The sequence below is a fragment of the Pocillopora damicornis genome, chromosome 11 (genome assembly GCF_964200805.1).
Source record: "Pocillopora damicornis chromosome 11, jaPocDami1.2, whole genome shotgun sequence".
NCBI classification, from domain to species: Eukaryota; Metazoa; Cnidaria; class Anthozoa; order Scleractinia; family Pocilloporidae; genus Pocillopora; species Pocillopora damicornis.
The window spans coordinates 57,501-81,601 of record NC_142680.1 but is presented as its reverse complement, the minus strand read 5'-3'; the positions used below and the strand labels follow the sequence as shown (position 1 = coordinate 81,601).

Sequence of the window (24,101 nt, the reverse complement as noted above, 5' to 3'; positions counted from 1 at the left end):
ATTTTAAGTCTGTATGGCAACAGCTGAACCAGGTTCAACATATCCCAGTAGATTCTGCAAAAGAATGGAATATTTGACTTATACAGGTCAAACTTGGAAAGTCAAATAAATTGAGTGTATTTGAGTGTATGTCATACTAGTCTTTGAATATAACTGTCATGATCACTTCCCAACTTTTCTTGATCCAACTCCTACTTGGTGGTCGGGGAGAAGTTCAGGAGAACTCCAGAAAAGCATACTAGAGGGTTGTACAATTTTTTAAGTCTGACAGAAGAAACTTGGTGGAAATTTGAATCTGTCAGCCTTGCTCAAATCCACCTCTATGTCTGAGTTCAGCTTTAGTTTTCAAGAGACTACCAAGTATGCAGGTTTTGTTATACCAAAAACTCGTTTGGACCTGAGTGAGATAGATTTCATTTAATACAGTGATAGATATTTTAAGAAAATCAAGGTACATTGAGAACATTATGGAATAAAATCAACTGCCTACCACAAAAAGAGAAAGGGAAATTTCAAACTTGATATTGGTTACTTGAGTTAATAGTCTAGGTTCACAAATGTTTCACCAGTTTCTTGAGGGTAAGTGTCTATGGCAATGCTTTCAAGGACTCAATTACATTTCAAGACAGTACATAAAGCAAGTTTCACTACATTTAAGTCTGGAAGAGTACTGCATGGGCATTTATTGTTCATTGTACAGCCTGCATCTTGATATAATATGATTAAAATGTCAGGAAAGCAACAACAGGGGTTTTTCTTGTTGTTGTGCTAAGAGTTTCTTCCATGCCTACAAAGTATGTTTCGAAAATTCCATACTGCACTTTTTGTTTCAACAACATTAATGCACCATTAATGTTTTTTATTATGATGAGTATGACTTGTTTGTGGAACTGACAAACTCCTCTTAACCTCTATTTGTAAAAGATAACTTGTAGAGACATTCTGACAACTGATTTATGTGTAAGAATAAGATATGCACTTGTCCTTATAGCCTCAAGAACTGATGGGTAACCTCATAAATTCCAACTGAAACACCGGCTTCCTCATCATAATCAGACCAGTCCTTGTGTGAAAGAAAATACTTCTGTAAATATCATTATTGAGTAGCCTGTTTCAAAACAAGATATAAATTCAGTATTGGTCTTAATGTTTTCAGCAACAAGTTTGTTCACACCTTCAGAGTTCAGATTGATGCGGTATGATCTTACTGTGTATAAATAAAGTTATCTATCTTATCTAATTTTGTCTCTGGAGTTGCAGTTACACAAGGCCTGAAAACCAGTTACTCAGGAAAGTAACCCACAGAGATAAATAGAATCTCTACTTGGGAGGTTGGGGATTGAATCTCATGCGACTTAATTCCCTTTCTAGAAAAAATCAAGTACTGGCTTTCTGATAAGCACCTATGCACCTGTAGGTGTTCCCATTACACTATACTCTTAACACCACTTAAAGGGATTTCTAGGATATGTAATTTGAGATAATCTTAATTAGCTTGATGTACAATTTTGCTGGCTTGCATTAGTGGACAGGAGATGAGTGCAAGCTTCTTGATCACACACCTGTTTGCTCACATTGGCCCTAAAAGCCCCATTAGTAGAGTGGTTAATACTTTTTAACTATGGACAAATTCAGCTGGGAGATACCTTCTCTGTTAAATTGATGTCTGAGAACTTTGATGCAGAATCAACAGCATCAGCTACAAATCCAACCTGAATAAAGGATAACAGGGGTGTTTACATTTGTCAAGTAGCTCTTCTAGGAGGTGATAATGATGCTGCCCCAATCCCAACCCTGTACAGAACACCAGACAACAAAGCCCCTAACACCCTCAAGACTGTGAAAAAAAGGTTGGCCACTAACTCAATTTACATGACAGTGATCTTCATCAATGGAGCATGACTGATTGTAGCACACACAAAAGAACACCAAATATGTCTGTAAATACACTTCTACATCACAAAATAAAGAGTCAAACAAGATGTAAGATATCTTTCACCTGTTTTCCGCTAAATTCACTGGCCTTCATCAGGGTTAATGGCTGTAGCATGCCTATCAGACCACTAAACTACAAATTTTAATATACCTGCTAAGACAAGATATATCATTACAAAGAAGTGAATCAATAGAGCACCTGACTGATACAATAATCAGACAGCTCTATATGACACAAATGGAAATTCAGTGCACACAAATTCTTTCCACTTCATTTTGACTGGAAAAGTCCCCCCTCTTGTCAGGACCCTAGGGCTTCATGCACTGACTTGACTTGTTTGACTCTTCATTTTGTAGTTGCATTTTGCACTATGAAGAAGAACCTGACAGTGGATCCACAGATATTTAAACTTCTCAAAACTTCCATCCCTGGCACAAATGTTATATTAAGAAACAAAGAATAATAACTGTCATAAAAACTCTACACCACTGCTTTCACAGCTGATCAGTGACCCCATGGCTGAAGAATAGCCAGAGAAAGCTTCTAAATGGTTAACTTGAGGCATAGTTCAAGAAAGAACACTATTTCTCAGGTGCAGAACACACCCTTGGAGAGAAGTCAAATGGTTCCAATCCTCTGCAGTCAAATGCTACCATTGTCTTGAATGTGTTACTATCTTCTATCTATCAAATCAAATCAACAACAAAAAGAAGAAAATTTTTACAGCATAATTTGTAAGACAGAGGAGTCTTCAAAATTTCCACACAAAATTTTAATTATGTCTTATTAATTTGTATTCTTAGTTCAAATTCAGTTTTTTAGTGCATGACAATCAGATAATGCAGAGTCACACCTTTTTCTAATGATTAAAGAAGGATCTGAAAGCCTCTATGTGCCCCTTGCAACAGGGACAGTTTCTGTGGGGTAAAAAATTTAGATGTGGTATTTACCGTGTATTCAGAGATGCTATCCCTTATTATATCTGCAAAATACAAAAGATGTTTTTGAAGCCTGATTTATGGCAACGGAAAACAGATAAAACATGCCAACTCAAAAGACAATTTTACAAATATTTGGTATATCCAATTTTTTTCATAGAAATGGTTTCCTTTTCACTCAGGTCTCCTCATTCCAAAAACTATTGACCATTGCTGGGTCTGATTTCCATAGAGTTTTAGAGGAATTTTATTTTCTCCTGAATATTTACCTTTACTGCAGAGGACACCTTGATTGGTTAAAGAGTAAATGATCACAGAAACACAACAAAAATCACTTTTCTTTTCATTTAGTACAATGTCCTTTGTCAGACTCTCTCAGTTCTTCATTAATCCCTTATCTCCCAAACAATATCAATTATATCAATAAAAATAATAACAAATAAATGCTAAGAATTATAATAATAACAACAACAGTAACAACTAATTATGAGTGATTTCTCCTCCACCAGGGCTTTTTGTAGCCAGTACTGACCAAGAATGAAAAATTTATCTAAGTAAGAAGTCCTATGGTTTTTTACACAGAACAGCTAAGGAGTTCTAATCAGACCAACTAAGAGCAAATCCAGTGAGTTCTCAAATTGGAGGCTTAAACCCAAAAACACCAAATTACAAGTAAAACCCTCTAACCACTCAGCAACCCAGTTATTACATTATCCAATAAACAGCTGGTGAACATAAACAAACTGTACTTATCAGCTTTATATCGTTTTCATGATGTACCACTTAAGTCTCTCTTACAATACAAGGAAGTGTCTCAGAGCTAACAGAGAATCATGGGTGTCAAAGGTTTAGGGTTATTCCTTTCTCTTACCCATAGAATTTTCACGACCACACAATTTACATTTCGACACAAAGTTGGCGTTTCCTCTGCTTCCTTTAATTGCTTGACTTTCCTGTCAAGCGACAAAAGAACAATTTGATCTCAAATAAAAACAAACAAAAAAGAGATCATAAAATAAGAGTACAGGAAAGATTAGTAGCTTCTTCACAATCAAAATCTTATGAATTTTCAAGAATTTCAAGTGACACAACAGCAGTTAGAGAAGAGGCTCATGACTCCAATTCAAAGAAGATTCAGTGTTCACATGTTTACTTTGGAAATAAAGTGCATTCTTTTAAGAGACTTGGGTTATTCAGGTGATTTTGGATTCATTTTTAATAAATAATACAAAGGCAAGACTACAATTACGTTGATTAGCATATGTCAAAAAAGGGTAGAATAAAAGGTTTCCGCTCGTGATACAATTCCTTTGGTAAGACCACCACTCTTTTGTTATGAGCTAAAATAAAATACATATGAACTCACCCCTAAGCTCATATAAATCCAGTCCTTTGTATCTTCTCCACAATTCTGACATTGCAACTTAAGAACAATGGGGAAACATAATTTGGTAAAAAATTCAATCCCTTACAGATTATAACCATAAAACTAACAACTAACTATTTATTGAGGAACTATAATATCCCCACACCATTAGTATATAAAAATTTTTATAAACAGTGTAACGTAACATCACCGAATGCGATGTCAGTTTGCCTCCTTGTCATTGATGGATAACCCCATAAATGGTATCAGGGAGGCAAAGGTTTGAATTCTGTCGAAGCCTGAATTTTCTCGGGCTTCTTTTCCACCCCTCATTAAATTGCAGTTCACCTACGAGAATCATCTCTTCACTTGAAGGTTTTCAATTACGCTAACCCAAAGGTAGCCGTTAAGCATTATTTGTGTAAGTGGTTCTCTTATGTTCGGAAATGATGTGTCAAACTAATACTACAAAGCTTAGATTTACCTTCAAATACCAACGAAAGTCTTCTCCCTCAGGCTTAACATTGGTCAAATTTTCCAGATCGGCTTTGAACTGTAAGGCTATACGCTAGACGTTGCAAGTTGTAATCAGTGAACTTCGATTAATGAAAATACGACAATGAAGTAAATAGACAAGATATATAGTTGGAAAACGGATGTCTGACCAATAAAGTTTCATGTGAATCAAATATAGTAAGGTATTACGGAGCTGGACAAATTATAAAAACCTTTCAACATCTCAACCAAAACAAGAACTTACCACCATTTTGCCACAGAACAACAGTTCCTGTGCCTGCATTAAGAAAGACCAGCGCATCACGCACGCTTCTGTCATGCGCCTGAGTAACTCGAACGCGCAAGCAACATGGCGCACCACAGATTTCTTGCTCGTACTATTATGGCTGAAAATGGCGCAACAGCAGCTTTGAGATCGCTACAACGTGTGCTTTTGGATGAGAATGTCATTAGGGATATCCGTCTCAAACGTCACTACGAGAAACCAACCGTAAAAAGGCGGCGAGTGAAGTATGAAAGTGCCCTCAGATTGTACAACTCTGAAATGAATCGCAAAGTAGACTTTGTCATGGCAAAGCAGAGAAAAGAAACTCCGTGGTCCTGAGAAATACTGGAACTTTAGGAAGAGAACTACCTGTTTTGCCTCTCTGGGGGGACGTTTGAAATGATTGAGTTCTGTCATGAACAACTGTAGGACTTGTGCGGAAGCCTGCTCATGGAAATAGTACTTTTTCTATGTTAATGTGGTTTCTGATAAATGTTATGTACAGTATCCATTTGTAATTGGAACGACTCTGCGAATGAAGGAAATGTAGACCTCATTAACTCTTGGAGATGTTTACTTAGTTACCGTGAAGGTCAGGATCGCGATTAACCACACAAGAATGAAGGAGTACTGAGTAATAAAAGTAATGCTGAACTGTGCTTGTTTTGCTTGCGCCTCTTTAGACCACACCTGAGCCGAACTAACATATGTGAAGCACATTTTCAATTGGGTGTCTAAAGAAATCCAGGATTGTATTGGGTTTGTTTCATTTCGCTCTTTGATAAGTAAAGAAAATTCGTACCACCCTCACCAACAGATGCGTAACGAAGTCATGATTTTGTCCCTTGTTTCACCGCGCTTCTGGTAGCTTGCTAGTTACAAACTGGTTACTTGGAATATTTTCCTCCTAATCTGTGTTTGTGATTCAAGTCTTCATTATCAACCTTTAACTTTTTTGTCATGTGCCTGACGGTTCCTTCATGACGGAAGACTCGAGTATATCTTTGATAGTTGAGCAGGTGACTAAATCTGTCCCAGCTTGGTGTTCAGCTTTTTGGACTCAGCACTTGGTGAACCTGGTAAACCATTCAGTGGGCCGATTTGTTAAGAACTTGATTACGCCAACCTAAGGTTGGACTTACCACCTTTTTCAATAGTTTCTTCTTCAAAGCTGTTCACTCGGTTGAGCCAGACCCTACGATAAAACCCACTTAAAGGGGAAAAATTATGGAATGTGACGGAGGTCGGCTGAAGAAAGTTAAGAATAACTGACCTGGCTAATTTAGTTCCTTTCCCACAAAGGGCTCCAGATCAAATGTTTACTAAGGATCACAGAAATATACGTTTTTAACTAATCTCTCTTTCTCTGCCAAGATATCTCCTTGCGAGTGCTTATTTACCTAGATAATTTTGTTTTGTCTATTGACTTAAAAATGTAAATTGGCCTCAAAAAATAGTTTATAAACTGAGTTTCTAAGATGACTTATTTACCTACATGAGAACTTACTCAGAGTTTAAATTCACAGATCATTATCGTGCAACCATCTAATCACAATAAAAAAATGTGGGAACCCAAAAAGGTGCTATAATCACAATTTATTAAAAAATATATGTATAAATATCTCGCTATGATCTAAAGTTTGACAAACTACTTTCATTGATGTACTTAATACACATACACCTGTACTAAGAAGAGAGACTCAACCGTAATTACGATTTAATTGCCTTAGTTGATGGAAAACTGCTGAATTAATGCCCACATCCCTGTGGAAAGTGCCATCATTTGAGCCGAGGGCAAAAACTTAAGCTCCACAGTTTGATAAACTTTTTAGTTAAATGGCTAACAATTTCTTTTAAAATACACCGTTCGTTTACTCTCAGAACGCAAATCAATTAATTTAATTGCTTTCGCGATGAGAAGAGAGCAATGCAAAAAAACATTGGTAACTATACATTTCAAAGGTCAAGCAGCAGACGCACATTTAGTCGAAGTCTTTTCTTTTTACAACTCTGCTTTACATCCCACGGAACGGGTGAAAAGAGAGTTATAGACAGAGAGGGATCGTCTTCCTCACAACCCAGTTTTTAGAGAACAGGGTTCAGTGAACTTTGAGAAACCATCTTACTTTTACCAACGAGGTAATCCCTGAATAACGGGGTAGTCGACACAATAAATGGTTCACACTTAAATTGAAAGAAATTCAGATGTTATTCAATAATGGTGACGTTATGACCGTGTGTAAGATTGAGGAAATTAATGAGCCTTCGTCTATAATGTGAACACAAAGAAGAGGTTACAATGCGGCACTTTGAACTGTTGAAACTGTATTGTTATAGTTATTTGTATTTTCCTGGTCATTTGTACTTTCTCTATCACATTTCTCACTCTGCAGTTCACAATAGTATGTTCATTTGTACGTATATATGAGATTGTCCGCCGGCAGCTGTTCCAGTGAGCCTTGTATTCTATTTCCCTTGTCTCACTCTGTCGAGGCTCAGACTTGAAGATGGCAATTTGCCGCACTGATCCATTTAGTCTCCTGAACTCATTTTAAAGAGTTTTCAGACTTTTAAGCACTCTCAGAGGACGTTTCTTGTTAGGTTACACCCAAGCAGCCATAGTGTTAGTGCGTGTAAGAGTAGCAATCCTGTGCTACATACGGTAACAGGCGCTGCCGCTGACGTCACGATAGGTGATGCATCGTTGCTGAGATCCTCTCCTACACTCTCAGTTATATTTTCACTGAGAAAGAAATTTCAGCATGATTCAAAACTTTAAACTACACTAATTTGAAATCCTTCGCTAACAAGTGCGAAAGTGTCCATACCCTTGGAAGTCTTTCAAAAGGGCTGAGCTCGGTATACTTTACCTGCAAAGGTTTGATTCAGTAAATACAAGTTTGCAACATACCGTTTTTCTACTGGTGTTTTCGTAACTTTGAGCACCAGCTTCACACGACTGAAATCTGGCCTTTTCCTCCTTCTTCCCGAACATCTTCTTCTGTGCCTCTTTCGACATTTTCTGCGCCTTATTTTTTTCCTTGTTAGAGGATTTGTAATACGGAGTGCCTTGTAACTGCAAAAAAGGCAACAAAAATGTTACTCCTAATTCCTTGGGCTGTGTAGATCAGGCATGGACCATTAGAAAAGTTATGGGAGTGGGATTCTAAAAGATACAAGAACTGATTTGGTACATCTAGGGTCAAAATCTTTTTTGTATGTTTGTTTTATACACCTTCCTAAAAAAAGCTACATTTAGGACGTTTTTATGTTTCGGAAGATTCTTTTTATAAAACGTCTTGAGTAAAACTCACATCAGTTATACGTGGAAGGAAAATGGGCTAATTTAGAGAGAAAAATTATTCCATACAGAGTCTTCAATATGCCTACGAGAACAAACATCTAGAAAAAAAGTTGGAGTTAATCTCACATGACACTCATCCCAGGTTGGGTGACCTTGGCAGCTTGTGAGTGTCAGAACAACAGCCCAACCAATATTTGAAAGGTATTTCATTGGTTTTTATATATATAATAAATAAACTTTATAACTAAAAAAAAAACAAATTGCATGAAAATATTATAAATTGCACGTTGCATACTAAATTGAACTAGAAGAACTCTGACAAACAGAAATGGTAAAACAAAATGATAATAATAGTACTGAGTGAAGAGGTTTAGAAGGTGAATTTTTAAATCAAAGACCGTACGTTGGTAGCTTTTGGTCAGGTGCCATGTGCTCTACTGCAAACCCTTCGCGTTTCATAATACCTATGACACTATGATTTCCAAGAAAATGCCCTGTAGAAAAACAGGAAGTATATTAATATAATGAAGAATAATCTAAATAATATAATCTGATCGACGTCTATTTCCACAATTATATCAAAGACTCAAAATTCACGTCCCCTCCCTTTTTTTCCTACTTTAAACCACTGGTAACGCGGCGTAAAGTAAATCAGCTGGGCTGAACCAGATGACTAAAATACAAAACGAATTAAACACAACAGGACTCTAGTTATCACGTTGTACACAAAGGGTGTCTTCAGGACTAAGAACGATGATGATAGTAATAAGAACTTGGATACAAAATCCATACTTCTCATGATAACGATACGATATTCCAGAATAAATACTGATTATGAAATCGATAAGGATGACGAAATCGATACTGATAATGCTAAAAATATGGATGACACAATCAATACTGCTCATGATAACGATAAGGATGACAGAATTAATAATGGTAATGATAACGATAAGGATGACAAAATCGCTGATGAAAACGATGACGATAACAATAAGGATCGTAGTAGTGATTATGATGATGATAATGACACTCACCAGCACCAAACGCAAAAAAGAAATTGCGTTCAGGATACTTGTTTAAAAGTTCGATTACTCTTTTTGCCATGCGCTCATTCCTTTTGAAAATGAGCTCCTTTCTGAAATATTGATCAATCTCTTGCGTCCTCTTCAACTCTAATTGCCTTAGTGAGAAGTTGGAAGATATACTTGGCAGTCGCGTTGACTGAGTCGAGAAAAGAACGGAGGTAAGATCTCCGCAGTTATAATGATCTATGAGATCGTCTGTAGTATAGGCTACGTGGGCTTTGCCAACCCGCAGCTTTTCTTGAAAGTTAAGTGTTTGGTTTAAAGCAAAGACCACCTGCAAGAAAAAGGTAAGAGAGTTCAACTAGTTAAATTTTCTTATTATTATTCTGCACAACACGAACGACGGACATCAGTTAAGTGACCATGATAAAATATTTTTAAAAAATCCCTCCATGGTCACCAAGATCTGTTATCACTGTTACAATAAATAAACAAAGAAATTAACAAATATATAATTAACGCGAAGACTGAAATAAAAGAGACGCTTACATCCCTTGTAGTTCTTCGATTTCTTGAATATTAAAAAGAGTGTCAAGAAAAACTCGCACCTTTGTCTGCAGCAATGGTAACGCCCAAAAACGTGAGTTCAGCGCTTACTAATAATTGTCAATTTAGCTCTAAAAGGACGTGTAAATGGAAACTTATGTACTTTGGCACGCATGCCAGATTTAATATTCCCTGCAAAACATCTTGTGAAGTATACCTTTGCCTTCAGGCTATTTGGTTTCTTACACAGTTATCTGGGGTGATTCATGCGGTTTTTTTTTAACTAAGGAGATCAATTGATCCAAATTAAGTACATACATACTTTATCATCAACCTTAAAGTTCACAAGACAGAAACAATGCAAGCTCTTTTGATTCTTTGCACAATAATTTCACTCTCTTTCTGGTTACTGAAACATATAATCGCCAATATACCAACAGGAAAACGATGAAAACAAAATTTGATCGTATGTATCATCGACCAGGTTAACTCACTTATCATTACAATGAACTAAAAACATGTTAGCAATTGATGTCACGATATCTGACTAAAAGCCGAAGAGTTCCTTTAAGCCATTATGGTTTATCTGATGCCTTTACTTGTCAAGCATTGTGAATCACGTACGCTCTACTTAGAATGGTTATCTTAACATTGCAGCTGTATAAATTGAGTTGAATATGTCTTTCATCTTGCGCAATACACAAATTATCTTTTTCCCTTATTTTTTGCCCTTAGGTTTGCGATATACTGGCAAGGTATGTTAGTTACTTGTTAACAACGGAGGAAATGTGGCTAATTACATTTAAAAATATCAAAAACAACCTGCTACGCATGAAGAAAGGAATGTCTTTCGCTGCGTTGTATTTTTCTGATTGCGGCTATACCATATCTTTTTGTTTTTGTTTTTAAAGCATTGTTATGTGACAGGAAAAAGACTATGTTCTCGTTCAAACAACAACAGATAAAACAAAATAAAACAGAAGTTTGAACTTTGGGTTATTAAAATACTATTGTGAGAGGCTGTGGTGTAGATCATGGTCTACACAGGACACTCATATACACAAGTTGTGTTTCGGTCAAGAGTCCTTTAAGTTCGGTACATCAAACAGTACCGCCTTTCTAATAATCTCAAAGAATAAAAGGGCAGGGATCAATAGCATTATATCACAGAATTATTCATACCCAAGAAACTCCAAATATTGACTGCTCCACTCGATGTACCCAGAAGACAGTGATCAAAACTTCCCGCCCGTTGCCGAATGATAGCTTTTTGCGCTGGTAACAGAGAATTTCTCAAGGTGATGGACAGAGGACGTGTTTGCATATTTAATTATGTCAATTCAATTCATACTTATTACAATTCCCTTGAAATCGCCTGCAAAAATCACTGTACGTGAGTCACGTTATAACAAGCACGCCACTTTCTAGTATAACTCATTTATACGGCCAGAAATGAGCTCACCGCGGTTAAAAATGGGAATTTGCAGCAATTTGAAATGACACGCTCTTGATTTAATTAACACCATTGTCTATATTATAGGTTATTGACATAAGGAATAGAAAGCCGCTTAAAAGTAACACAAACTCAACGAAAAGAATGAAACGTTCTCCTCAGTCTATATTCAGTATTTTGTCTGCCTGGAACAAAAAATGCCAAATATCGTGGCCTTTGTAGTAAGCAAATCTTTGAACAGAAAGGCGTGATAATAATAAACGTTTAATGACACCACAGCTGAGCCTTGTTTTCATATCAAACCCGATAAAAGCTGCACAAAACAACCATGTAATAGATACTCCAGTCGGAGCTTGACACCGGACACCGAAAGGCAAGCCGCCTAAAACATGCGCGAGTGGTGACGTTCAGACATCACGACCATTTAAAGAATCTGCAAAGGATGACACAAATCAGAGAAGTTTTCTCGCTTTTTAATGCATGAGCGCAAATGTTTATTGTTAAGAATGAAAACTTAATAGCTTTTGAATGCATTAACCGGCGTAAAGACGGCAATTGTGAGAGCGATTTACGCAAAAAGACTTTTTGCTAAAACCACTAACTAGTGTAGAGGCAGGCAGTCAGGCAGGTTACCTTCTCTAAATTAATCATCAGATGGTGACTGATTGGCTTTCAAGTCTCATACAAAACAAACTTGACCGCTAATAGACTTTCCTCGTACAATCAGTATATTCACTAAACATTCCAGAAATGCATAGTAAAACCGCTATTAACAAAACACGATTAAGGAACCTTTTCCCACTGTTTTGACAATGTAAATAACAAAGCTCAATATAGACACAAATGACTCTTTTTATGCGTCCGCACATAATATGTAAAATAATAATGCCACTCACTTCACTTATGCAATCGAAATATTTTAACGGCACCTTTGAGATTTAATCAACCTAAAAATACTACTTACTGCAGTCATAACTTAACAAATAGAAGTTGTTACATGATAATACAATTAGCTCGCACGCCGACTCACGCAAAAAGGAAATGTAAAGAAAACGCAACTTATTGGAGATCACGCTTCAATAAAGCGCCAGTACTACTCGAAGCTCGAAGCTGTCGTCCCATGTGCTTATAGGAAATATACAACTATTGTTGGTTGTCGCGTGCAATTTAACTTTAACATTGATGTTGTCAGTTTCAGTTAATCTATATTGTCCCAGTAAGCTGGATTCTACTGAGAAACTTTTGACTTAGAGAAGATTTGAGAGATTATGCGATTCTCAATCGACTAACCTGTGTATCATTTAGTGAGTTAAGTGGCTGGCATTGTTCCTCCACTTCCTCCACAGCTCCCGTGAATTTCTCATTTCTGGCAGCTTCCGAGGCAAGATACTGATCCAAAACTGGTATTCCTCGATTTTTAATATCACTTTCGGTCAGAGAATTTACCATAAGCATGATCCATATCGGTCGCTTTTTCTGCCAGTCTTTAGTCAGAAGCTGGAATATTTTGTCGGCATAAGGCGCCATTCCTTGGTAATATTCTCCATCATTGTCTTTCAACCACATAGGGATCATTTTCTTTATGTATCTCAAATGCCTGTGTAGGCGTCGATACATACTCCGAGGTAACACGTCCTTGAGAAGTCCTCCCTTGGGTAACATTTGACATTTCCAAAGTGCGTTAACTGTAGGTTTGCTGGTCAAATCAAGTTCAAAATATACGTATTGACTTGTCTTGAAGGCTGCTTTGCTGTTTGAAGGAATGAAGTCCCATACTCTAGTGTAAGGTACATGGATTGTACCGAAGAAGTAAGCTGGTGGGTTTCGTTTCACTAACCATAAAAACGAGTTGAGGTTCTCTTGAAGCTGTAAACACGAGTACAAATGAAATATGCACAACGTAATTATTTTTGAAAGCACAATAGAACAGTGATCTATAAGAATTTAAGTGCACACATTAACGCACACAAGCAAGAGATCTTGAAATCTGTTACCGCGTAATTCGTGCAAGATCTTGTGGAAGGTATTCGGTCCGGTGCAGCATTATGACTCCGGAGAGGTGACTCTGTTACCTGCAGGTAGAGAGGAATACAAACAAGGTATGTTATGATTAGTAAGTGATGAGGTCCTAAAGTCTTAACTTGATCCATTTGTCAACTTACAACGAGTAGTAAAACCCATAAAAGGTTCGAAAAGAACGCCATCCCTTCATCCTAACCAGAGGGATTAAATCATGTGTAACTACAGGCTTATTCAGTTTATCGGAGGCCGCAGTCATTTGGCCTTCATAGCTTACTAACAGACAATCTTTAAATCTCGTCAGCTCCGGCTCAAGCGTTTTGCGGTCTCTACTTGGGTTAGTGACTTGAATGCTGATTGGTTTAGCACATTTCATAATTGGCGCACAGTTAATCTTGAGGGCGGGCCGTCACAGAATACAATAGACATGTCATTAGCCGTGACAGCAAACAACCCGCCTGACAGTTGTGCGTTTAATTGGGGTGCTCACCTACAAGGTTCTGCCTGTTTGCTTGACAAAACGTGAGCTAATAAGCGATATTCTGCGTGAGTGGCGCGTTGTCTCCAAACCATTTGAATGACGTTAATCGCATATATCCATACATTGCTTTAGCGTGCATAGCGCATGAAATTTTAGAACCTCAGATTAGTAACGTGAGCAACCGACACCAGCTGAATCGACTTCATTTCATTACCCTTTATTGCAATGATAAGGTCTCGTAATGCACGCTAGTCCAAGAACGCCTAACCCTTAGCAAAAAGCTCCTATTTCAAAATACTTTTTTTTCATTATTCATGGCGGTCTCTTGATTAATAAAGGTTGCAAAACCCATAAGGAGTTGTGTTCGGACACCAGTCGTGTTATCACCACAGGGGAGCTACAGTCGTCACTGCGATTCCACTTAGCACCAGCATTAATTGCTGTCAAGGAACCACTCGGCTGAGCTGCACGGTGATCAGTCAGCGAACAATTTCACTGAATCACATTCAGCCGCATCTGACTTAGTATCAATGAACTGATATTGCACTTTCAAAATGGTTTTCTGTAACACTTTTTAATAACGTGCTTTCTTCGTGCAAATTAAGTCAAATTAAAACATCAAGTAACAAAGATTTCGCTCAAAAGGTTACCATAATCTTTAAAGAAAAAGAGGAAGGATCTGTAAATGACCAGCACAAAAAGGAGACTATAGACTCCAGAATCCCGTCATTAAACCTACCTTGTGGTGAGCCGTTCTTTATCTGGTGGTAGCGCAAAACATCTTCGGTATAAAATTAGAAATAACTCCCTGTCACACGTTCACACGTGTTTGACTGAGACCACACGCGTACAAAGCAGTAGAGCACTTTTCAAGAGATCAAAGCTCGACTCTCTACAATGGACTTGTGTATAGTGAATCTTGAATTCGTCAGACATTTAAGAGTTCTTTCTGGGTAGCTATCCTTGAGTTTTATATTGAGTTAAACAACGTAACAGACCCTTGAAGAGCTTACTTAGACCACATCGGTACTTTTATGTTGTAAACATTAAGTTTTTCTCTCTTCACTTTCTCGAAAGATGGAAAGCACCTCTCACAAATGTATCCTTTCGATTCATCAATTCATTTGTTCTTTCATTGATTTCATTTGAAAGTGATTGAAAAAAATTGAGGTCACACTTAAATTTGTTGTCGGCAATAAAAAGTCTTCTTTTCCTTTCGGAACAGAAAAAAAGTAGGGAAACATGTTTTAACTGTTATATATGTTTATGATCATATTCTCCGCTTCACATTTTAAAAGATAAAAACAAATGATGCGTGACTTATTTTGAGTAGATTTCCAGTCCAAACGGGAATGTTTGGAATTATTTCGCAGTCAAGAGTGCAAATGTACGCGGGCCATTGTGCTTGGCATGCAGACTTTTCCTATACTCAAGCACTAGCACCCAAATCTTCTATTTATGAGCCTAACTGACTGACCCACTTAATTGAAAAGATTAGTTGATGAAAAGTCAAGTTGACAGAGCCAAGTAAAAATGTGCATCAATACACTAAAATGGCAATTGACATCCTCAAGATGATTATTCACAACCACAATGTCATGTTCAAATTAGAATTTAAGGTGATGGGAGTTTGCAGAGGGTGAAAAATTGATGAAGCCAGACAAAACTGAAACAATACGGAGCAAAAGATAATATGAAAAACTGAGTCAGTGCTTTAGTAAACTTTGAGAAAAGTAGTGGTAGGGCTTTGGACACATGAAGCCAACCAACAAGATAAATTTAATAATCTATGATCAGTTTCATGAATAGATTCCACGTTGACATGCTTCTGTTCAGAAATAGATCACAGATCATGTCAAAATGTGTTACGAACAAGAAGGGTACACAAGGCACAGAAGTGTGCATCACTGATGTCCTTACCATGCTTTGTTGTCTTCTATGATCCACTAATGAACAAACACATGGCAACTTGGAATCTAGTTGTTTTAGATAATAACAGAAAAAAGTGACAATAGTGATGTCATCTACGAGTCTGTCTGACACAGATCATAAAAACTAATCAAAATGGACAAAAAGAGATCTCTAGCAAGTCTTCTTTCAAGCCGAACTTTCTTTCTAACGCTTGACATCTGACCATCCATTTCAAGGAAACTTTTTGTGGACTATTGAAAACTTCTACAACAGGGGAATAAATAAAACCAAAATGGAGACTTATTGTCAAACTACTTACACCAAACGCACCTCATTTACAACAGACATTAATGCATACTATACTAATCAAGATCCTACTCATAATGGTGTTTTAGTTTACCTTCGCTGTTTTTAGAACATAAGCTCTATGTGTTTAACTGGGAAACTTGTCATTGCTATTATTACTAGTTTGTTTGCTTGCCTATTCTTTCTGTCAAAGCGGTAATTTTTTCCGCAGAAACAGCTGTGTTGCGTCGGCGGACAAGTGATGAGTCACTTGAAAAATAAAGAACTTACCGAATTTATGTACGGAACTAATTCTCCAAATTATCCACCGTTTGTATCAGTTCAGAAACAAAAATACTGTAGAGCAAAAAGACGTAGTAAAAGCGTTAAATCTCACCCTCTAAACTCTCAGCAAGCTTCAAGGGTTTGCGCGTAATTTCACGCATTGTTGCTGCATGGCCAAATAAAGAGTGAATAAAGGTTGTACGGTTTTAAATTAACTGTGGTGCTACGTTGGTGAGAGAGTAACAGGGTAACTAAGTATTATTAACTGAGTTGATTACGTAAAATGGCCATCTGATAAGGATGATTTCAGATGATAACTCATCCGGTAACTTGCATCTAACCTCCTCTATCATATGATAACTTATCTGATAGGGGAGGTATGCGTACTTCATTTTCCTCGTGATGAAATAGTAGCTTCAAGCCTTGATCTCGAGACCCTATTCTAGAATCGACGACGAAAGGTGCGTTTTGGTCGTTTATAGTTATCAATCAGTCCGGTTGAAACTGTTACAAAACAACTGAGAAGAAATTGTATAGAGACGAAAGAGTTGTGAGCACGTTGGAGAGATTCGGCACGGTTAAGGAAAAGTTCTGGGATTCAGGATAATTAATTATGGGGATACAGGATATTCTAGAACCAACTATACAGTATATTATACTGCGAATATATCTTAGGGTTTCAATATAAGCAAAAAAAAAAAAAGATCCATTTGTGACAGGAGATTCAATGTCTTGATTTTGATCAACTCAAAACACTAAATTGTAGTTATGACCAATATTCTTCTGTATTTATGCAAAATTTCCACTTGAAACATATTTGTGACCCAAACTGGCAATAGAGATGGTGTATAAATATATATTATATTCATGTAAGATTAAATTTAGATGTTTAGAATACAAGGAACAGCAAAGGGCCCATAGCATAGACAGATTAACACTTTAATGAACACTGACAAAATTTACAATATAAAAGCATTCAGCACTAAAATGAGAAAAGCCTGACTTATGGCCTTGAAAGTATTAACTGGCTTTTAGCCATTTGTGAATGACAATCTGGCGGCTAGTTTTGTTTCCTAAAAGATGATGTCATTTAAATCATAACAGAAAAGAACAGAGGCAAGTGACATTGCTTAACATGCAATTGGACCAGGAGAAGTCTTTTGTGAAAACAAATGATTGAATCAGAGAGGCAATAAAATGAGTACATGAATGAACTTTGTGAGCATCTCTGTCCTGGAAAATTTGCAAGGTACTTAATTACTGGCTGAGATTCTGAACAGGGCCACATGAACAGTAATAAGATCTATTTAGAGTAAAGGGAAAAGTACAAACTCTAACACTAGTATAGTATTCAATTGTCATGTCCTTAGTTAGTATCACTGTCATAGTCACCGGCACTGACAGGCTTCTTCTTATAGCTCCTGGACTTTTTCTTTGAACGTCGGCTCGAGCTATCTTCTCTCTCACCTCTCCTTTCACCATCTGACAGATTTTCATCCTCTTCTTTTTCCTCTGAATATTTTTTCCTTTTCTTCTTGCTCCTATCATAATCAGAACCTTCACTATCTTTTCCTTCTGCACTGCCATATTTTCTATTTCTTTTCTCTCTCTCTGTGCCTTGATCACTGTCTGCTGCAATGGTCAAAAAAGCATTTTCTTTATAATAAGTGAACTTATAGAAATGGTGGAAAGGAAACCAGTTAAAGACCCACGGTGACTCAGTACTTTGATGACTTTGTTTAAAGAATCTAAGATCAATAGCAGAGTAACCTACCTGGATAAGCTCTTTCCTTGTCACTTTCCTCCTCAGCGCTTTGAGAGCTACTGTCCTTTTTCTCCCTAACTTTTCGCTCTTTTTTCTTTTTATGGTGTGCTCTAATGATGGAGAAGTTTTGTTAACAGTTTTTTAGAACTTGTGAAAGATTATCCAGTTCTTTGTTTTTGAACAAAATGCACTGTTTTCTGAATTCTAGTTTGACAACACATTAGTAGCACTCAAAAAAGTGTAAAATGTATTCTTTTCTATTGAGCTTCACATTTGTTCACCTGAAAAATAAAGAGTTCAGTAATCCAAATTCTTTGCTGCTAAGTTAAGAACACTTTTTAAAAGAAAAACCAAACAAAAAGAGAGGAAAAAAAGGAAAGGAGAAAAAAATGCATCTTTAAATGGAATAAAATAAACATTCATGTATTAGTCTTGAAATAGGGTTGCCTGGCAGTGAATCTTTACCTAACATGAGAACCAGACTTACATTTAATTTCCTCTTTAAATGGAACTGATGTACTCTCCAACTTTTAAGGTAAAATTAGGACACAAAAGGGGGAGACTAGCAGCCCTTATTAGGGTTTAACTTATAAAGAGATGAGAGAAAACAGAATAATATTTATGAAAACTTACTTAGAAGAGCTTCTCTTTGGTGACGGTGAGATAGAATGACTTTTTGATCTTTCCCTCTCTCGTTCCCTAGCTCTTTCTTTCTCTTTCTCTCGCTCGCGTTCTTTTTGTCTTTCTTTTTCCTTTTCTTTTTCTCTTTCGCGCTCTTTTTCCCTTTGCTTCTCTTTTTCTCTCTGCCGTTCTTTTTCCTTTCTCCGTTCTCTTTCTTTTTCTGATTCTCTTGTTTTCTCTTTGTCTTTTGATCTAGTTTTTTCACTCCTCTCTTCTGATTTCTCTCGACTTTTCTCCTTCAAACTTTCAGGTTTCTCAACAGCCTCTGCTTTTTCCTTTGGTGCTTTCTTTTCCTTTGATACTGATCTTTCACAAGAATCAGTTCTCTTCCTTTCTTTGGACCTGCCACGTGATTGCTCTCGTGATCTAGAACGTCGCTCTCGAGACCTTGAACGTCGACCTTTCCTTCTCTCCCTTCAGAATAGGGAAAAAAAATCAGTCACATAAAGCCTACTATTAGCTATTGTTTTTAAAAGAGAAAGAAGCCAGCATGTGCAAAATATTTGAAGAAACAAGGTATCAAATGTTGGTCTTTGAGCACTATCTATCATACCTGCTTCGAGAACGACGGGAACTTCTGTGTCTTGAGGCAGAACGGGATGAACGACGCCTGTCTCTGTATCTATCCCTAGGAAGGACATGGAAAATTAATCATTTTGCACAGTGAAAACAGATTCAAAGAATTTCAGTGGAAAAGATGACTGTTGACTAGTTTTCTCTTTGAAAAGCTGAAAAATATATCCAGAATTATTCTCTTAGGTTAACCTTGCACACACTAACATCAGTATGCGTATTCTCCAGACTGTACTCAATACATCTCCAAAGGTGATGAAAAGGAGAATTTGTTTAACAATCAAGATATTCTTTACTGGGGGATCATTTCTTTTATTGGCATTGCCTTAATGTATGATTCAGAGGTAGTATTGCAAGGAGAAATTGCATAATAGTCACTCTTGGGGTTCTAAGGGTTAAACACACCCCTAAATACAGGAATGCCAAAATACACATGTACCAGTATGTTTTTGTGTGCTCCTAACACTAACAAATTATTCTTAAAATTTACAAAACATTGGGCAATTTCTTACCCAAAAAATAACACCTTGGCTAGCTGGATCATGCACTGGTGACAGACTCAGTCATCAAAGTATTTTGACAAGGCAAGGGAATGACATTAAATGTATAGTTTGAAGAAATTAAGTCAACTTGTTCTGGCATATCACAGTGAGCAATCTTGGAGAAAATTTTTTTTGCAAAAAGGTAATAGAAACAAGCAAATCTGGAAATGAAAAGTGGGGTGCAAGAAAGCCTTAAATTCCCAGAAGACACACAATCTATCTGTACCTTGAGGGTGAGCGGGTACGTGATCTTCTTCTTCGACGTGAGCCTGACCCAGATCGAGACCTTCTTCTTCTGGACCTGAGGAAAGATTACAACATTTTTCTTAAAAGAAGCCTGAATTGCTTGAGGAAAGAAATGCCTGCACTGAATGTAAAAACTAATCAAATGCAATACCAACAAATACCAACAACAGGGATCCATATATGTGTGTTGTCAAAGTCCTTAGCCAGGTAAGTGTAAAAAAATATACTTGCCCTGGCTAGATTTTACTAGTTTGTAATCTGCCCATAATATATTGCATTGCAGACATAAGAAAGGCAATGATGAGTCTGTTTGCAGCTGTTCAGCACATAAAATTAAGCACTTGAGTAATTAATTGTGAGTTTGGTACATGATGTATGGGGAAATGTATTGTACTAAATGACATCCAGTGATAAAGGTTTGCAAACTACAATCAATTTTTTTTTGTCTGGTAAAAAAGCACTTTGTGACAGGTTAGTCTTGAATGTCAAATATTAAATTTAAAACAAATTTTCAAATTTAGTCCATCAGAAGACAACCTTTTGTACTATCATACTCATCCAAATTATTTCATGTTTATCTCAGATGACCTGACAACAGCTAATATTGAACCCTAAAACAGAGGCAGAGTTGAAATTTCAAGAGGACGACTAAAAAGAAAAAGGAGATAAGATGGAATTTTTTTCAGCAAGTGATAGTCATGTTACCTTGAGTGAGATCTTCTTCTGGATCGTGATCTGGAGCGAGACTTTGACCTTTCATCTAAAACAAAAAAGGCAAATTAAGAGAAGTCAGTTTAACATGGTAATGAGAAGGAGAGTTCCCACCAATGGCATAGCTCCATTTTCTGCATATAAATACACACACATAGTCCACAGTTCTTCCAGTCACTCTGATGAGGGGCTAACACTCAAAACCTCAGTTTTTTAACTCTAAACAGAGGCCAATTCACATTATCAACTCAATTGTTAGATTTAACAAATTACCTTGTTAAATCTACAGAATGTTTATCATGCAAATTTTTAAAATCATTAAAAAAATAAATGCCAGAGCTGATCCACTTTTAACTTCTCTTAAGATTAACCAGACACAAAAAGAGGGATGATGAGAGTAACAAACAAAAGACAAAGGGTGTTAACATGATGTATTGATTGACCCTCATCACTAATTTATAAGAAAAGGCATGGCAGCTAGAAGAGAGAATTGCTCAGCAGACTACGAGTTAAATAAACTGGTACACTCGTTGAGCTTTAGTACAACCAAAGAAAGTACTTAATGCAGTCTTTGTTTCTTAAAAATTACAGAAATATAGTCCTTGATATACCAACCAGGATCAATTTCATCTTCAATGATCGAGGATGCTTCTTTAACACGTCGCATAGCCTTATCAATATCTTTGCGGTCTTTATCTGATGACTTGGAAGCTGGCTTAACAATGGCATTCTTTGAGTGGTTGACTCTTTAAAGACAAAAAAGGAACAATTCAATAGAGGTGATGATCAAACATAGCAAGTATTCAAAACCATTGTATTAATTGAATGAAAGAGTGATCTATGAAATGTAAGAGCTTACTTCAGAGGTCTGCCACCAAATATCACTCCATTGTATTGCAAAGCGGTGTTTACTGCACTAGGTTCTGAGAACTCGACAAATGCAAACCTTAAATCCAATGGAATACAAAAATAATTCTTCATTCAATGTCATTTATGTTTACTTATGATGCAATAAATATCAACATTCTGGGACACATCATTGTCAATAAACATTAGTATGATTGTAATTATCCCATTCTAGGTCAACAACATACAGCAATGTAGTAAATCCCTTTTTCCTCCAAAAAAAAACAAAACAAAATATGAATGACAAAAACAATAATTAACAATTATTGTAATAGCAAAATATACTGGTGAAAAAAAAAAATGACTGAAGACACTGGTTAGAAAGAGTCTGAGACAGACTGTATGTAAAAAAGTACTAACAATTATTTAATTTGCAGTTGAAAATTTATCCTCTTTCATTTTTAACGTCTAAAAATATTGATCTAGAAGAGTCTTGGAATCTCTTATGCTTCCTGTGTGTTTGAAATGATTTTACATCCTATACCAAAAAGTGATTGCTAAGAATGACCATTTACATGTACTGGTAGTTGTTAAAAGCTCTGTTACCATTATGCTTACCTAGTGGGTTGAGTATCATCCCCAGACATTCTCACATATCGGATCTCACCACAGCCTGAGAAGAATGCCATGAGCTGTTCTGCTGACAGCTATGGTAAAAAAAGGAGAGAAAAGTTTATTCAGCATAAAATGCCTTAACTGATACTCTTTTTTAAATTTAGGTGCTAACCATTGAAGGGTTATGAAACAAAGTACCATTCAAAGAAAAGCCAAAAGTCCTTCTTAAATTTCTCTTCTTGACACTCTAGTTGTTTTGAAAGGGAAAAGTTAGTTTGAAGATTCTTGGTGACTTTTTTAATGATCTTAATGAACAAGTTCAACTAAAACAATTTATTTTTATTAACTGGTTAAGGTAGCTGAAAATATTTTTGTTGTTTCCTCTTGTATCAAAAATGATTTTTGCTAGTCAAAATTATACCAGTCTTGTCCGCAAAATTAGTACACAGGAAATTTCACACAGAATTATGAGCAGTGTAACATTAAAGCTCCTAAAAGACTTAGAAACTGCAGTGAAGATAATGTGGATGAAATAATCACTGAGCTGGACGCAAAGATCATTATCTATAATTATCCTACAGTGTGCATGACCTTTATTTAAAAAGAAAACACTTATTTTGAAATGTGTCAAATATAAATACAGTTTTAAATCCATTTTTTCTGCTCTTACCGTGGTATCCAAGTTTCCAACATAAACAGTTCGTCTAATTTCATCAATTTTGCTGGGGTCTACATTAGTTAGGGGAGGTGGAGGCGGTAATGGAGCAGGTACAGTTAGAGCAGTGGCTAGCTGTTACACATCAAGAAAAAATAGTACTATTAGTTTTCTTAAGTCAAAGTAATATAGCCTACTGTACAATTAAGACATGTGTAAGAGTGTGTAGATATAAAGAGCACCTACAGTACTCCCTAAATATTCACTTACTGCTTTCTGTATCCAAACTTTCTGAATTTGTATAAAGCCCTTAGATATCAGTGCACTTGACTCTAGATTGAGTGGTCCAGGTTCAAGCACTGGTTGGGGTCACTGTGTTGTGCTCTGAGGCAAGACACTTTAATCTCACAGTGCTTCTCTTCAGCTAGCTGTACAAGGTGTGAGAAGTAGCAATACTCCTAGTCGCTTCATGCTAAGGAAACTGCAGTTAAGCGCTGGCCCCATGGGCCACTTGGGCCTGTATAAAGGCTTTAGTTTACCTAGACATCAACGATTACATTTTTTTCCTGTGTGATATAGGCGAACTGATGAATTATCAATTCCTTGCAAACAAATTCTAAAACATTACTCAAACCAGTTTCCTTGCTCTTTCTTCATATATTTGGAGGAAAATTATCCTAACTTACCAGTAGTTTGATTTGTACTTTTCTATTTAAAAAGATAATGTTCTTATAACTAGAAAAACGCTAAAAATCAAACTATTACAGTTTTAAAAGCTGTTCCTTAACCCTTTAACTCCCATGAGTGACCAAGACAGAATTTCTCCTTACAATATCAATACGATATCAAGCAGACAAGTGATGAGAATAGAGAAAAATCTTAATTAGGGGATTATTAGTTGATCCAATACCAAATTCATCAAACTAACATCAGAAGAACTATATGGCAGACAGTAAGGAGTTACCAATGAGATCTCGGGAGTTGAAGGGTTAATTATTCAAACACCTCTGCATTTATTTTTCAATAAATTTCACTGCATTGGTAGCAGCGTGGAAATTACACCATATCCCTACACTAAAATGCACATCAAACAAACAAAAAAATTTGCTTTTAACTTACCCCAGGAATAACTGT

At 36.6% G+C, this 24,101-nt stretch overlaps 3 protein-coding genes across 6 annotated transcripts in view; all 3 read right to left on the bottom strand.

Moving 5' to 3' along the window:
• Positions 1-402: 402 nt before the first annotated feature.
• On the bottom strand, positions 403-5,069 carry LOC113664574 (CXXC motif containing zinc binding protein). Its single transcript, XM_027180200.2, has 8 exons — positions 5,001-5,069; positions 4,725-4,808; positions 4,241-4,297; positions 3,746-3,827; positions 2,887-2,918; positions 2,542-2,619; positions 1,647-1,712; positions 403-1,063 (listed from the first exon to the last, which is right to left on the bottom strand). The coding sequence occupies exons 1-8, from the start codon at positions 5,055-5,057 to the stop codon at positions 986-988; spliced, it is 534 nt and encodes a 177-aa protein (XP_027036001.2). The 5' UTR covers positions 5,058-5,069; the 3' UTR covers positions 403-985.
• A 1,533-nt stretch (positions 5,070-6,602) lies between these two features.
• LOC113664573 (metalloprotease TIKI homolog) lies at positions 6,603-13,874 on the bottom strand. Of its 2 annotated transcripts, XM_027180198.2 has the most exons (7): positions 13,515-13,874; positions 13,347-13,424; positions 12,643-13,218; positions 9,363-9,687; positions 8,729-8,819; positions 7,933-8,097; positions 6,603-7,764 (listed from the first exon to the last, which is right to left on the bottom strand). In XM_027180198.2, exons 1-7 carry the CDS (start codon positions 13,554-13,556, stop codon positions 7,602-7,604), a joined length of 1,440 nt encoding a protein of 479 aa, XP_027035999.2. In that variant the 5' UTR covers positions 13,557-13,874; the 3' UTR covers positions 6,603-7,601. The 2 variants fall into 2 exon arrangements, with proteins under 2 accessions (XP_027035999.2, XP_089044203.1); XM_089188077.1 differs by lacking the exon at positions 13,515-13,874 and having other exon boundaries at positions 13,347-13,502.
• Positions 13,875-17,256: 3,382 nt separating this feature from the next.
• LOC113664572 (uncharacterized) overlaps positions 17,257-24,101 on the bottom strand; it is a 9,331-nt gene continuing 2,486 nt past the window's right edge. For 2 of the 3 annotated variants that reach the window (XM_027180193.2, XM_089188076.1), the window contains 11 exons: positions 24,087-24,101; positions 22,983-23,102; positions 22,316-22,404; positions 21,711-21,797; positions 21,467-21,597; positions 20,846-20,900; positions 20,121-20,195; positions 19,333-19,407; positions 18,732-19,193; positions 18,108-18,208; positions 17,257-17,965 (listed from right to left, as the gene is read on the bottom strand). The exon at positions 24,087-24,101 is cut by the window's right edge and continues 27 nt beyond it. In XM_027180193.2, coding sequence (XP_027035994.2) covers positions 17,700-17,965; positions 18,108-18,208; positions 18,732-19,193; positions 19,333-19,407; positions 20,121-20,195; positions 20,846-20,900; positions 21,467-21,597; positions 21,711-21,797; positions 22,316-22,404; positions 22,983-23,102; positions 24,087-24,101 — 1,476 coding nt within the window. In that variant the 3' untranslated portion in view covers positions 17,257-17,699. The remainder of the gene's footprint in view (positions 17,966-18,107; positions 18,209-18,731; positions 19,194-19,332; positions 19,408-20,120; positions 20,196-20,845; positions 20,901-21,466; positions 21,598-21,710; positions 21,798-22,315; positions 22,405-22,982; positions 23,103-24,086) is intronic. The other variant, XM_027180194.2, reaches the window with a different exon arrangement.